General features: G+C 41.8%; 1 protein-coding gene across 1 annotated transcript in view; it reads right to left on the bottom strand.

Annotated features, from left to right (window-relative positions):
* The window catches only part of Nrxn3 (neurexin 3), a 1,620,870-nt gene that overhangs the window by 1,486,929 nt on the left and 119,940 nt on the right, over positions 1-14,001 (bottom strand). Inside the window, 2 exon segments of the mRNA XM_037210977.1 lie at positions 9,530-9,541; positions 12,244-12,273. Coding sequence (XP_037066872.1) covers positions 9,530-9,541; positions 12,244-12,273 — 42 coding nt within the window.

Here is a 14,001-nt window from a genome sequence, read left to right as displayed (position 1 = left end):
AGGCTCACTGACTGTGAACCTGCCCCAAATTTCAAAGTACATAAGACTATATAGAGCTCGTGATAATTCTCTCATCAGCTCTTCCTGCAGTTCAGCAGGCCATTATCAGGAGTGCTGTTTACACACGCGATATGGACAGCCATTTAAGTACTTAGCTGATACAAACTGCAAGTATTTTAACAAGACTGATGTCTAAAGCTGCAGTTGTTTAAACATCTGTGTTATGCATTTCACCAGGAAGCAGTCATTTCCCTATTGAAATAAACCCATCTAAAAAAACTATTTCCAATCAAAACAGAAAATGTGGTTAGAAGCATTCCTGAATGGAACCAATCCAAAAGCTTTATTCTAGAGACACTAAGGCACATTAGACTCGGAAGAGACTTTGGGATTGTCTTGTCCCAAGTTTTTCATCTGAACATTAATTTTGGTTTGCAATATTCTTGTCCAAAATCAAAATCACAGAAGTGGAATTCCACGGGTAACTCTGAAGAGTACATTTGCCTTCTGGGAGATTCATAATCCGTGCTGTCCTAACAAAGGCTCAGTGAAAAGACCTTGCTCTCCAGGACTGGAGGGGGAGTTGAGTGGTGGGAGCTTACCTAGTGTGCATTACCACACACAAAAACGTTCCATTTCATTTAAAACTATGTTTCCAAAAGTCATTTTCTTCTTGATATTTGAAAAATATACATACACAACTTTTATATATGGACAAGGGTCTATAAGCATTTGCCTTTCTCAAATTTTTTTCACGAGATGGCAACCAGACTTAGCACACTATGTAAGAATATATCCTGAGAAATAACAAAAACTCTCCTAAATTTCACATGCACCTATACCTTTCCCTTGGGACTATTTTGAAGCCAGGTGGTATACTAATTTTTAAGAAATATGACATTTAAAGCTTCTCCAGTTAACAAGTAAATAACTAGGTTCAATGAAGAGTGACATATTAAGCACATGGCAGAACTGAGTAAGTTCTAGACTCGCCTATGAGCAGCATAACACAGCAGTCATTGTAGAAAGGATGGTGTGCTACAGCTCACTTCAGCAAGTTCATATTTCTAGATATCACTGATAATAGAAGGATGTGATTTTCAAAGCTATTTAAGCCAGTTGGTAATTTCAATAGCAACAAGGAACAACTGATTATAGGAACAAGTTCAACAAGTTCGGTGTGAATAGTCCAAGAAAATGGGTTGGTTTTCCTACATGTGTTTATATTTGCTACATGTTTTATTTCATTTCAGGAAAAATAGAACACACAAAATAAAACCTCTGAGATTTGAGATTTATTTCTGATGGTATCAAGCCAAAGTTCTGATTCTCATTTCAATAACGGATCTACAGGCATTTGCAAGGCACAGTCATTAGTTTATCTTTAAGTAAATATTTTGATTGTCAGACAGCTTGTTGCAAACAAGGCTCTTTTCCAAGTGCTCACTCTTGATGCACCCAAGCTGGCTTGAACATCACTCATTTAATAATCTGTGCTTGTGTTCCAATGCAAGACCATCCCAAGGAAGTTGAAGAACAGTGCAGGAAAATCATGCTTTGTGGGCTTTTCATTTAAAAGGACTCCAGAATACGGGGCCTGGGTTTTCTCTCAGTTCTGTGGTCTCTGCACTCCACTACCATAAAGCTTAGGAAATGAGCGATTACCCACCACCGTCCCTCGTAACTGCTATTACAGAAAATCACACACTCACAAAATAGCATTAATTGTCAGAATTAGCAACCATTTAAAAGGCAGCTGTTCTTTCACTCTTAAATAGGCTCCAAATTTCAGATTCTCCCCATGCCTTGGCTGCTCCATTTATGCCTCTTACACACGTACACACACGCATGCACACACACAATGAATCCTTAGGCAAATGATTTTTTAAATGATCTACATTCAGAAGTAAACACACACACAGAGAGAGAGAGAAAATCCTGTTTATTAAGCAACATTTTTCGCCCGAGTTCTCCATCGTTGTTACAATTGGCTGGAAAGCTTCCAGACTAAGCAGCAGTAGTTTCCAAAGCTGCAGGTGGAAAGGCCCTGTTTTGTGTGGGCTGGGGCTGGGGGTGGGGGTGGCAGCGCAGTATCTCTTTAAGAGTCAACAGTAAATTAACTTGCCCATAAGAGTGAAATAATTAGCAGTTAGTAGCTTATTAAAAGGATGGCAAAGGCCAAGCTGCCATCTGGGATCTCCAGTTTCTTGTGATTGTTATTATGTCAAGATGTGCCCGCTGCATTAGCTTTCATGTCACTGTGCCTGCCCTTACTTTGCATGTAAATTTTAGCAAAAGATGCAACACTTTTAAAATCAGATGTCCATCAGAAAGCGTTATCAGTCTGCCTTTTTATAAAGCGTATGTTCTTTTACTCCTCTGCCATTCTATTCACTACTAAATGCCTTGGGTAGTGGTGTGGGGGGGAGCCAATGATATCAATTAGATATGGTCTTTGTGTGACAGGAAACCTGAGCTTCATCAAAAACAAGGCCAAGCTGCCTCACAAAAGCACAACAGGATTGCCTCTGTTTACACACAGCGGAAACCACAGTGGCTCTGTCTCTCACACAGTTCATCCTTCTTAATGAAGCTAAAGCCAGTGAGGGCCTGCCGTTGATTGTTAGACAAGCGTGCTCAGTTCTGGAAACGGAATAAACAAGCATGCTAAAAACAAACGACAGAGTATCGTGACAGAAACAACATACATCCTAGCCGCCACTGTGTTGGCAAGAGTATATATGTATATGTGTGTGTGTGTGTGTGTGTATGTATGTATGCATGTATGTATGTATATATATATGTATAAAGATACATACACACATATACATACATGGGTATGTGTGCATATATATATGTATGTATGTATGTATATATATGTGTGTGTGTGTGTGTATCATCTGAAAAGCATGCATTTGCTATACTTTATAGTGCATATGCTATGCCCCCAATGAAGATAAACAACACACAAATTAAAAATATCCTATATGTACACACACAAAGCATATTCACTTTTCTGAGTCTGAGAATTTAAAGAGTGGAAAAGTTGAATACTAAAGGATTACCTAACAGTTTCCTTTAGAAATAATTTTTAAAAAGCCTAGTATTAAAAGCTGTTGTAAGTAAAAAAAAAAAATAGACTATATTTAAGCCAGTTTAATTTATAAGAGGTGGTTGAAAGCTGCTTTTAGCCTCCCACAGACTCTCGCCATCAAGTGTCAAAGGGTCTGGAGTATGTGTGCTCCCCTCAGCCCTTCAGCCCTAGATACTCAGTACCTAGCAGGTCATTGGCTCTCCAAAAATACTAGTTGAGGATTCAGTCTCCACGAATGTTTGTTGGGGGTTAAATACCTTGATTTGCTAATGCTGAAGGAGAGATTTTACTAAACAGATGTATATATCACCCTGAAATGTATTATTTTTCAGTGCACTTACAAATGGAAGCTATCTAGGGAAACATATTACACCACATAACCCTATCATTGAGTTTTTGGACAAACTGTACCTGTACTCAGAATCATAGACATTGCTGTCCTGCAAATCTGAGGAAGGGATTGTGATAGATTCGAGCTTAAGCACATCAATAAATGCATCATGCTGGTACTCATCAAAATTTTTCTAACAGTAAACTCTTTTGAGTTCTTTATATACAAATATATCATAAAGATAATACACTGTGATTCAACACATTCCTTACCTTCAGGCATTATCACAGTCAAGTTCCTATGGGTATACATATTGACCTGCCATTGAAAGCTAAATATCCCTTCAGATCAATCAACTTGACTTGTTAAGAAAAAGCCCAAGCAAATAGAAATCCATAATTTCATTTGTGTATTGCCAACTAGAATTTAACTAAGACAGTCCATGGGCATAGTATATGTTTTATTAATAGATCTATTGTTCACATTTACAGTTTTTAAATGGTCCAAAATAAAACAACTATGTAAAAAAAAGTCTGCAGTGTCCAATGAAAATTTCTGAACAAGGAGAGAAAGAAGTAACCCATCCTTCATACTTTAAAGCATTATTTCAAAGTCATCATTGCTGAAACACAGAACTACTCAAATCAAGTAATTTACCTTTTATGTTTCAAAAACATCCATTTTTACACCAAAGATTTTCAAAACATTAGAAAGGGGGGATGGGAACATGGAAAGAAGGCTTTTTAAAAAACAAAGCGATTTTATTCATTGTTAAGAGGACAAATCAGTGGATGAGAAACAGATGAGACAAGAGATGGAAATGTAATATTGCCTCTATTTTATTATAATTAGATATTTATAGAGCACAGATGAGTTTATTTTCATAATTAGTAGCTGGCATTGCATTTACTAATTTGCATAAATAGTTGGCTATCAAGACAGTAACTTATTTGTGGGACTCTTGAATTCTAGCAGGGACTACTGGGAGCTCAACTCCTCAAATCAGCTCCCATAATGTTATTACCAGCAAAATACAGTCTATATGAAATAATGTCCAAGTTCATGGAGCTTGATTATCTCCTTCCAGTTTGGCCAGTGTTTATTAGTTCATCATTAGAAGCTCAGTGATCAAATTTACATGGGAAAAACACACATTAAATAAGTCATAAATAGCGTCTAATATCTAAAGGCCTAGAATAGATGTTTGGCTCAACTAGTCCAGTAAGAAGAGTTCTGTGGGGAAAAAAACAAAGAAATTGAGTATCCATGACAACCCTTATGATATACATCTCATCAGTCCTTGGCAGTTATCAAAAATGATAACTACCTCTTTTCCTGCTCATTCTCAACAGTCTCCACACCCTCCTACACATGCCTACACCGTTCCACAAAACAAACTTCCTGGAACACATGACTCAAACTCTCTGATGGTACCAAGAGGAGAATGAAGGACTTCCAAAATTGACTGCTATGGGCAAAAAGAAAACTTAGCATGCCAACTGCTGGCATCCAACAGGAAATCTTGGAAAAGTGGTTTACCACATATCTTTCTCCTCTAGCCATAGGTCAAAATTTGTGGTTCATCAGTTGACTCATTTGGCAAGCGCTAAGCATATTCTTTGTGTACTTGCATTCATCTATAGGGAGAGAATGAAGTCAGGAGCTGACATATTTTAGAAAACACACTTTCAACCCATCTTGAAGCTCTCTGGTGATACAGATCCCACCTTCTTGCATGGTGGCAATCATCTGTGGCAGAGAAGGGTGTCCTGACTCAGACAGAATTGAGATACTCTAGTTTGTCGCAATTTCTACCACTGCCACCTCATGCTTCCTTCTTCTTCCTAGTTCTAGGCTTTACAGTAGCTATGAGGTTTCTGTTGGCATCTGAGTTGGCAACACCTGCTCAAAATTCAATTTCAAGGGAAAGTATTTGATCACTTGCCTCAGCATAGACAGTCTCCAAATGGACAAGGGAAAGAGGAATGGACCCAAACACACTCACAATTCTTCAGCAGAAGCCATAGAGATCATGTCTCAAAGCTAGAAAATGCTGGTTTCTAAAGAACCCTTCTGGTCAGCCACTTCTGGGTAAAAACCCCTGAAAGTAGAAGCTGACATTATGCCTGAACACCTTCTCAGTTCTACAGATGTAACCTCACAGGGCTTACCGTTCTGTCACTGGGCTTTTAAAGAATGACCTGATCTGTGGCCTATCTATTCTTTTCTCTGATAAACACTTAAAATTAATCCAAGTCCTTCCTCACTTTTAGCCTAGTATAATCTGTAACCATTTCCCTCTTATACTTGTATACAGAAGGCCAAGAGATGACCCAGTAGAGCAGGGTACTAGAGCAAAATGCCTGATCTCACTCCATGACCCTTGGTATGCCTTTGTTCAGTGGGCTGCAGTATCAAGGATAGCAGTAAGGGGTGCAAGTGTTTGATGCAGAATGACTCCATTAACAACATCACAGCTGAAGAAATTAAATCCTACCTATTTCTCCACCATATCTAAGTGTTTGAGTGAGTTAAGTATTACTCAATAGCATCCATCATGTACAGCTCTGAATCAAATTCTGAGCACATACACTATGGCTGACAATAGCAGCCAAGACACAGCCACCTATACTTTTCCCGGGGGGGGGGGCAAGGGGGGGAGGGCATGATGATTGAAACATGACCATACCCTATGCATCATGCAAAACAGTTAGGTATAGGCACTTTAAACAGAAGCATGAAGTCTGGCAGACCCAGGATACTGAACCTTAGAATATTAAGAGGTAAAGGGGTGTCTAAAGTCATTCTGGAAAGAGGGGAGATCTCAAGGAAAAGCTCCCAGGAAGGGAAAAGTAATTCGGGTTGACATAATGGGCCCCAGAGGCTTTGGAAGGCTGCAGGGCTGGCAGGGGTCACAGTGGAGCCAGATTATATGTAGAGCCTGAGACAGAAAACATCTTGACAATGACTCGATGAGAACCCGCCAAAAGCTTTTGAGCTGATGAGCTACATGAGCGGATTTAATTTTAATTTTGCTTTATTTTCACTTTTGGGGAAATGATTGACAGCAAGATAAGAAGGATTAGAGACTTTGAATCCCTTCCTCATGCAGTACATTATACTAAGCACATCTGGACATTAACCAATGAAAGTATTTGTCTTCCACATAGGTGCAATCTGTAGAGGAGAGTGGCCCAATTCCCAGTAAGTTGAATACAAGTTGTGAGAAAGGTGCTTGGAGAGAGAGTTCATTCGTGAATGCAACACTCAAGGACAGCATCAAGTAAAACGGGAATTGTGGTGTGAGTCTGGTGGGCAGAGGATTGGGGATAAGGGGCTGTTAAGAGAAAAGGGGAGTTTGCCAAGTAAGCAGAGTTGCAAGGGAAGCTGGTGGCAGGTTTGGCGGAAGCAGGAATTTTGTGTTGAAGCTCCAGGGAAAAGGTTAAGTTAGAAAGACAGGGCCACACTGGAGACAGCCTGAAAGTGAGGCGGCTAATCCTGTATCCCACACGGTAGACAGCAACGTTTACACAGTTCTGGACCAGTGGACTGACTGGAAGGGAGAAGTAACAGGGCCACAGACCAGGAGAGGATAATGACCTAGTAAATTCTGGATGCAGCTAGAGATGCAAAAGGCATTCTAGAGCCAATCACAGGATGCTCTCTCCACTCTGCCTTGGAGGGGGCACATTCAGGAAGTTAGAAAGTAGTTTCTATTGGGTTTGATGATATATCATGTACACTAATAAAATTTGTCTGAAGATCAGAGGGCAGAAAAAGCCACTAGATTAAACATAGAAGCCAGGCAATGGTGACACACACCTTTAATCCTAGCACTTGGGAGGCAGAGATCTGTCTGGATCTCTGTGAGTTCAAAGCTACCCTGGACTGACTACATGAGACTGACTCAGTCTAGGAAAGAAACAGAGCCAGGCAGCGGTGGCACACACCTTTAATCCCAGTACTTGGGAGTCACACACCTTTAATCCCAGCACTTGAGATCTCATGCCTTTGCTTGGGAAGCACACACACCTTTAATCCCAGGAAGTGACAGCTGAGCGGAGAAAGGTATATAAGGCGTGAAGAGACAGGAACTAGGGGCTTCTCAGGCTGAGGAGTTGTTGAGGTAAGAGGTGGTGGCTGTGGCTTGTTCCTTTGTCTCTCTGATCTTTCAGCATTTACCTCAGTATCTGGCACTGGGACTTTTTATGATAAAACCTTTAGAAATTCATGGTACAACTGGGTGGTGAGGAAGATGGGGCACTGGAACAGAAAACTGGTTTGTAGACAAATGACACTAAGATTGACTTTGGACATATTGAAGTGACAGTACTAGGTGACATTTATATGGATATATGTTACAGCAAATGCAAGGTGGCAGGCTGGAACTCAAGACCGATCAATGTCTGAGACACAGCTAGGAGGCAAGTCCATGGAGATCACACTTGTATCTCAGACAGGGCACATAGAGTAGTGGTCAGGGATGCTGATTCTGTTTTTGAGTCTCATTTAGAAGTCAACTAACACCTCTCTGAGCCTTGTTATCAGTACCACTAAACACAGATAATGCTACCACAGACCTCATAGATGAATGGTGGATATTAAGTATGACAAGGCCCAGAAAGCACAGAGTATGGTGGCTAGCACACAGGAATATAGCTGGTTTAACAGTGACAAAAATGACCCACAGAAAGAAAGATTCTATGCACGAAAGCCTACAGGCACCCCAAACACCACTTTTAAGGGAGAGACGAAGGGATAAGAGAATGGAGGGGATAGGAGAGAAAGGGGACCAAACATTTTCAACAGACTGAGTCATGGGCAGATGGGTGGTTTCACCTATAAAGAGGTCCCTGGCCATTGGCCTCTTCCTTTTCCCCTCCCCTACTCTTTTTCCAAAGGTGTCAATCCAGGAATGGAGTTAGGACTCAGGGTGGCAGGTTTGAGAATGAATCCATCTGGACTCAGTATTAAAGGAGCAGGCAACCACCCAAGCTCAAAGTAGAAAGGGCCAAAACACTCCCAAGGCAGCTATACAGAAAACACAAAACTGAAATGAAAGATGACCAGTTCATGGCCCAGTCCTCCGCTGAGCATTTTGAATAACTCATCAGCCCCATCTTTTGGCCTTGTCCTCACACTAGAACTTACTTGCCCTTCTTGTGCTCTTTGGCATCCCTTGAGGGAAACAGCAGTGCCCTGGCCCACCAAGATGGGAGAGTTATCCGGAAGGGAGAACTGGATGGAGACACACATTGCTAATTTATCAGTTAGCTTCTCCTTCACTCCAGATGGTGTGCCAGCTTCTTTGAGCTTAGGAATGGGTGGGTGAGTTGAGCCACCCGAAGGTTCGAAGTCAAAGTATAAGAAGCCACCTACTTGTCACCTCCCCTCCCTGACCACCTGGCAAAAGGCTGGCTTTGTACACTCGCAGCCCTCATTACCTCCTTCTCTTCCTCCTTCCAGTGTTACATGTTTTTATTTCTACATTTTTTCCATGCTTGCCTGGTTCCACCTTTCTTAGCCTATTGCCCCTTAATATTCCATCTCCCACAAATCCAAAAATTACAGCACTAAAGAAAAATAGAGCAAGAAAGAAACACTTCAAAAATCTACAGTTAGTAAAATTAGGCAATTCTTCAATCATCTCCCCTCTTTCTTCCATGTTCGCCCTGGTGCTGATGATACCCCAAATTCAGTGGTGCATAAAAACCGGCAGTTTTGAGACACCTTTTCCTATCTCCCCTGTTCCTGAAACATACATCACAAGAAGGATCTTAGAACATCCTTCAATGGAATAAGACACATTTCTACACAGCATGCCTACTACCAGAGACTCTGTTCCTGCTAAACACCACATGACATCATGCATAAGGTTCAAGCTGACTTTACAGGAAAGCAGAACTATCCCCAACACTGTACATGGGGTTCATTGAAGGGCAATGATCACCATGGCTTTTTAATTTATTTAACATGTTGTTAAAAAGCAGTAACTTTTAATACACCCTATACATTCATCGAAATCAACGATTCCTCTCACATACATGGATAATTCAGAGTACACATTGACAGGTTGATAGAATGATAAATAAAGTGATCTATACCTTTACTTCTACCTACAGAAAGGAAGCAGAAGATCCAGTTAAGGAGAGGAAGCATGGTGTCCACCATGGAGGCGGCAAGAGAGAGTGAGAGAAAGAGAGTGAACATCAGCACACTGTAGGTACACTGAGAAGAAACATACATGGCAGATCTCAGGACAGACAGCACAGGAAGTTGCCCCACATCATCCTCAGGAGGCAGCACAAAGCAAATGCATGATGGGAGGCTTATGGAGCAAATGCTGGAGTCAGCCCACACTGCTTCCATCGGCTTCATGATTAAGCTTCATCTCACTCATTTCTTCTCGGTTATATCCTTAGACACATGGCAAAGTCTGCATGCAAAAGTATAGCACAGCCACATGGATGTGAAATTGCACACATATAACCAATCTTAAAGAGCATGGTTAGGGAAAATCTTTGAGAATCTCAGTTCTCTTGTATTTTCCCAACATTCACATGAGACATGAGGACCAGGCTGTGGCATACAAGTATAAGGGATGCACACACAACACACATAAATAATACAAGTATTTGTGGACACCAAATATTAATTTTGGAGATTCAGTGGGAACCAGGCAGATGCCCCTAGCTCCTGTGTGCAGGGATTAAAAGAAGGCAGGGGAGAGGAATGATGGCTTTAAGGTAGTCATTGCAGGGGTAAGAATGGGTGAGGCGAAGATGGAACAGAATGAGAGGACAAGGAATGAAGTCAAAGTGTTTTCTTAAGTCAAATCAAGCCTCCAATAGTAACTTAAAACCTAAGTGGCACCATCACCCAAAAGAATTCTGCATCTTTTCTCGAAGCCCCCCATCTCAGCATCTGTGTTTGCATAGCTCTTTTCTTCTCTCTCGAAGGGACACTAGCCTGAAACATGGTCATACTTGAAGGCTGCACAAGTGTACATGTGAGGTTAGAGTAAGGAGCATGCTAAAGAGTCTCCAAATGCTGTTCATACCAATTGGGATCTAACCTTCCTATGGTGCATTAGTGTGCCTGAAACAAGCTAAGTTAAGATTAATCATATCAGTCCATCTGCCTGCCCTGCGATACTAGCAATGTGATGTGTGCAGTACTCTGAGGCACTTGAAATGCCAGAAGACCATACAAAGAGAAACCAGGAGCACAGAATTGGAGAACACAGGAGGAGGTCCTGTCATAAGGACTCTGATGGCCTGCTTTTATGGTGTCACTTGTCATCAAGTGTGGACTGTTAAAGTCCAGCAATTCATAGAACTCTGTTCATATTTCTTTAAAGGGAAAGGCTTATCTTCCTCAAATTATCCATATCAAGCCCATCCCCTACCCATACTAACTTCACAATTCTTGGTGTTGTGTCCCCTCACTAAGCTACAGGAACAGGCGGTCTTCATTCTAGTCCATAATCTAACCCTAGAGGACTCACTTGACCCTCTCCTTCAGATATATACTGATATCTGCTCTCTAAAAAAAACCAACACCATCTTGAAATTTATGGAGTCCACACCTTGGCTCATGCTCTGGAATACACTTATATTAGAAAAGTAGCCTTATTAATTCAGGATGCCCTCAACTGCCCACCTCCAACTGCTAAATGGTATCTTGCAGCCCTGGATGGTTACTTGATCCAATGGCATCACCCTCATAATCAAATGGTCAGTTTGACAGAGTAGAGGGAGGGAAATGGCCCTGTGCTCTCCAAAGATCAAGAAACAAAAATCTTATGTGGAACTCCTCCACATCTTTCTTTTCTTTAATCCTCCCAAAGGCACATTGAGTTTGATGTGTGTTTTGAAAAGAAACAGATAAGAAAAATTAAAGAACAGTCTTTTGGTGACAGGGCAAAGCAGGTAGACCAGTCTTGCAATCACCCCAAGGCTTGGAAGAAACACAATGGCAGCAATTGAACAGTGAAGCAAAAGACAATTTTAAGTGGGCTCGGTTCTCAGATCCTGATTTGGGCTGATAATGTGGAAAATTTTTACTGAGGAGAAGAAGGCTTCATTCACAACCCACCCCATGCCTAGCTGAGCTGAATTTCCTGCACACTTCATTCCCTGCATATTTGAATATTTTAGGTTGCAGATGCTGAATTTACGGATCTTTATATGCAGTTTTCTTCAGGGTGTATAATGAGTTAGAATCCTACCACGAGGACATTAGCATGTTCTTTCGGTGATTCCTTTTATTCTTTTATAAAGAATTTAAAACAGTAATGCCCCCCCAAGGGCTTCCTTTGACCAGAAAGGGCAGAGTGTCATTAAGATGGCAATGGAATGGAGGGGTGGACACGTGGTGGCAAACCTTTACCCAGAGTAAAGTTCAGGGAGAGACCCTGCTCCTTACTCCCAAGCTGGGCCCCAGCCTGGGGCCGAGGAGCAGCAGGAGGAAGTTAACTGCCTGGTTGCTCTGAAATTAGCTTCATTCACCCCCATTATCAACGTGTCATGCCTTATTTCATGCTTCCCTCTGAGAGGCAGCCCAGCAGGGCAGTGCCCCGCCTGGCCCAGAACCACAAATGGTAGGGAGGAATGGAGAAGCTGGGAGGAGGAGGAGGAGGTGGGTCACCACAGTGCATCAGGAAAGGTGTTCCTCAGCAGCAGAGTGGCCATGGCTCCCACTCTGGCCCACAGCAGGAGGCACAGGCAGCAAATGGCCTTCTATGGGGGAGGCTCTGAATGACCAGCCAGAGGCACAGAGGCAAACAGTCAGGCATCTGCAGGACCACAGCACCTACCTTGTTCACTCATCATAAGATGGGAAAGGCCTGAAGGGGCGAGAGAGAGAAAGAGAAAGGGGAGGGGGGAGAGAAGATGGTTAGAAATCCCAACTGCAAAGCAACATTCTCTTAATTGTTGCACAGAGGGAGGTATAGTGAGGACACATGCACACACTCAATAGCATGCAACACACCCTGAACACCAGCCCCCACGCTCTGGAAGAAGGCTGGCCCTCTCCCATCTAGAGAACAGATTTCCGTTCACTGAATAATACGAAGAACTTCCTTTTTATTGTTATTCTAGGCAATCCATAGGATTTGTGATGGATCTACTAAGATTAGTTCTCTGGCAAGGAGACTGGAAAGTATCAGGTTAACAGTTTCTTTCTTTCAAATTACTTGCATCAGTAATACATGTTCACAGCAGAAATTGGGGAAAACTCCAAGAGTTTAAAAAAAAAAATCAGTTAAAATCTCACCATTCAGTGAATGCCATCCATCCCCCCACACACACCATGCATTATATCATTCTCTGCATAAATTGAACACATCAGCATACTTCTTACTTGCAAGGGTTGCTCAGACTACCTAGCGCCATTTCTGTTTTGTTCACTTTAACCAGTGATAACCACACTAGGTCTCCTACCTCTTCTGCTACACTACCAAAGTCTTCCATGTCCGTGAGGGAAGCCCAGCCCTGAACTGAGTGGATTAAAGCAGGCAGCCAAAGTCCCAATAAACAACTAACAGGACCTCTGGAGAGCCCTGACAGGGGGCACACTAGGTTCTTCAGGACTCCTCTGGACATGGGAAGCATTGGCTCTGATAGATCTGCTAACAGCAAGGGTTTCCAACTGCACAGGAGCCAACTACACTGGCCATTTGCTCTTGGACTGCTTCTGCTGCCACTGAAAATATCTCACAAAACCCAGATCACCCCCGAGAGCCTCTACTCGAAGCAAAACTCAGGGATATAGAAGATTAATAAAGGACAAAAAAAAAAAAAACCCCTAAAGTATGGAAATCTCTAAATGTTTTTGGAGATTACTAGAGATTTAGAAAAGTAATCAGAGGCTAAATGTAGGTCAAGAAACTGACTTTTAAAAGATCAGTGATATATTAAATACATAGACACACGTGCCATAAATGTCATGGACTCTATTTTTTGAAACAAATTTCATTAAACTATAATCATATTTTAAAAGCTCAGGTTCTGGCATTCAGTGCAGTAGGACCAGGATTAATACTCGTGGAAGAGTGAATCATGCCAAAGCAAATGAGTCTCAAATTTGCTTTGTTCAAAAAAACTTTTTTTTTTTTTTTTGGTCTTCTGCAGGGCTGAGGAATAGAAGGAAGAGAGGAGAAAAGAGCTTAGATTTTAGAGGAGGAAGCACACAGAAACATCCTTTTCTTCACAGCTGATGGTTCTGGGCCAAGCCCTAGGTACCAACATCAAAGTCAAAAGCACAAATGGGAAAGGATGTGGGGTAGGGGCCGGGGTCTGCGGAAATGAGGGGACAGAAACAGAGCATGCATAAATCCAGAGAGCTTTGTCACCTATGAGAAATAAGTGTAAAGATCTGGGAAGATATCAGTATAAAATAGGATGCTTGAAAGTTGTTTCTTCTTGGTGGGGCGGGGAGGCAATTGTTATACATCCCAGACTGGAGATGCTTACAACTTCAGCAGGAGTAAGGAGATGGGAGATTCCACCTAAACCAAAAATATATCTAACATTTTCCAAAAGAAGAGTAAATAGGCCACTTGGTAGTAAAC

This window comes from Peromyscus leucopus, chromosome 14 (assembly GCF_004664715.2).
Source record: "Peromyscus leucopus breed LL Stock chromosome 14, UCI_PerLeu_2.1, whole genome shotgun sequence".
NCBI lineage: Eukaryota > Metazoa > Chordata > Mammalia > Rodentia > Cricetidae > Peromyscus > Peromyscus leucopus.
Note: the sequence above shows the minus strand (reverse complement) of the source record. Positions and strands in the feature narration are given on the sequence as shown.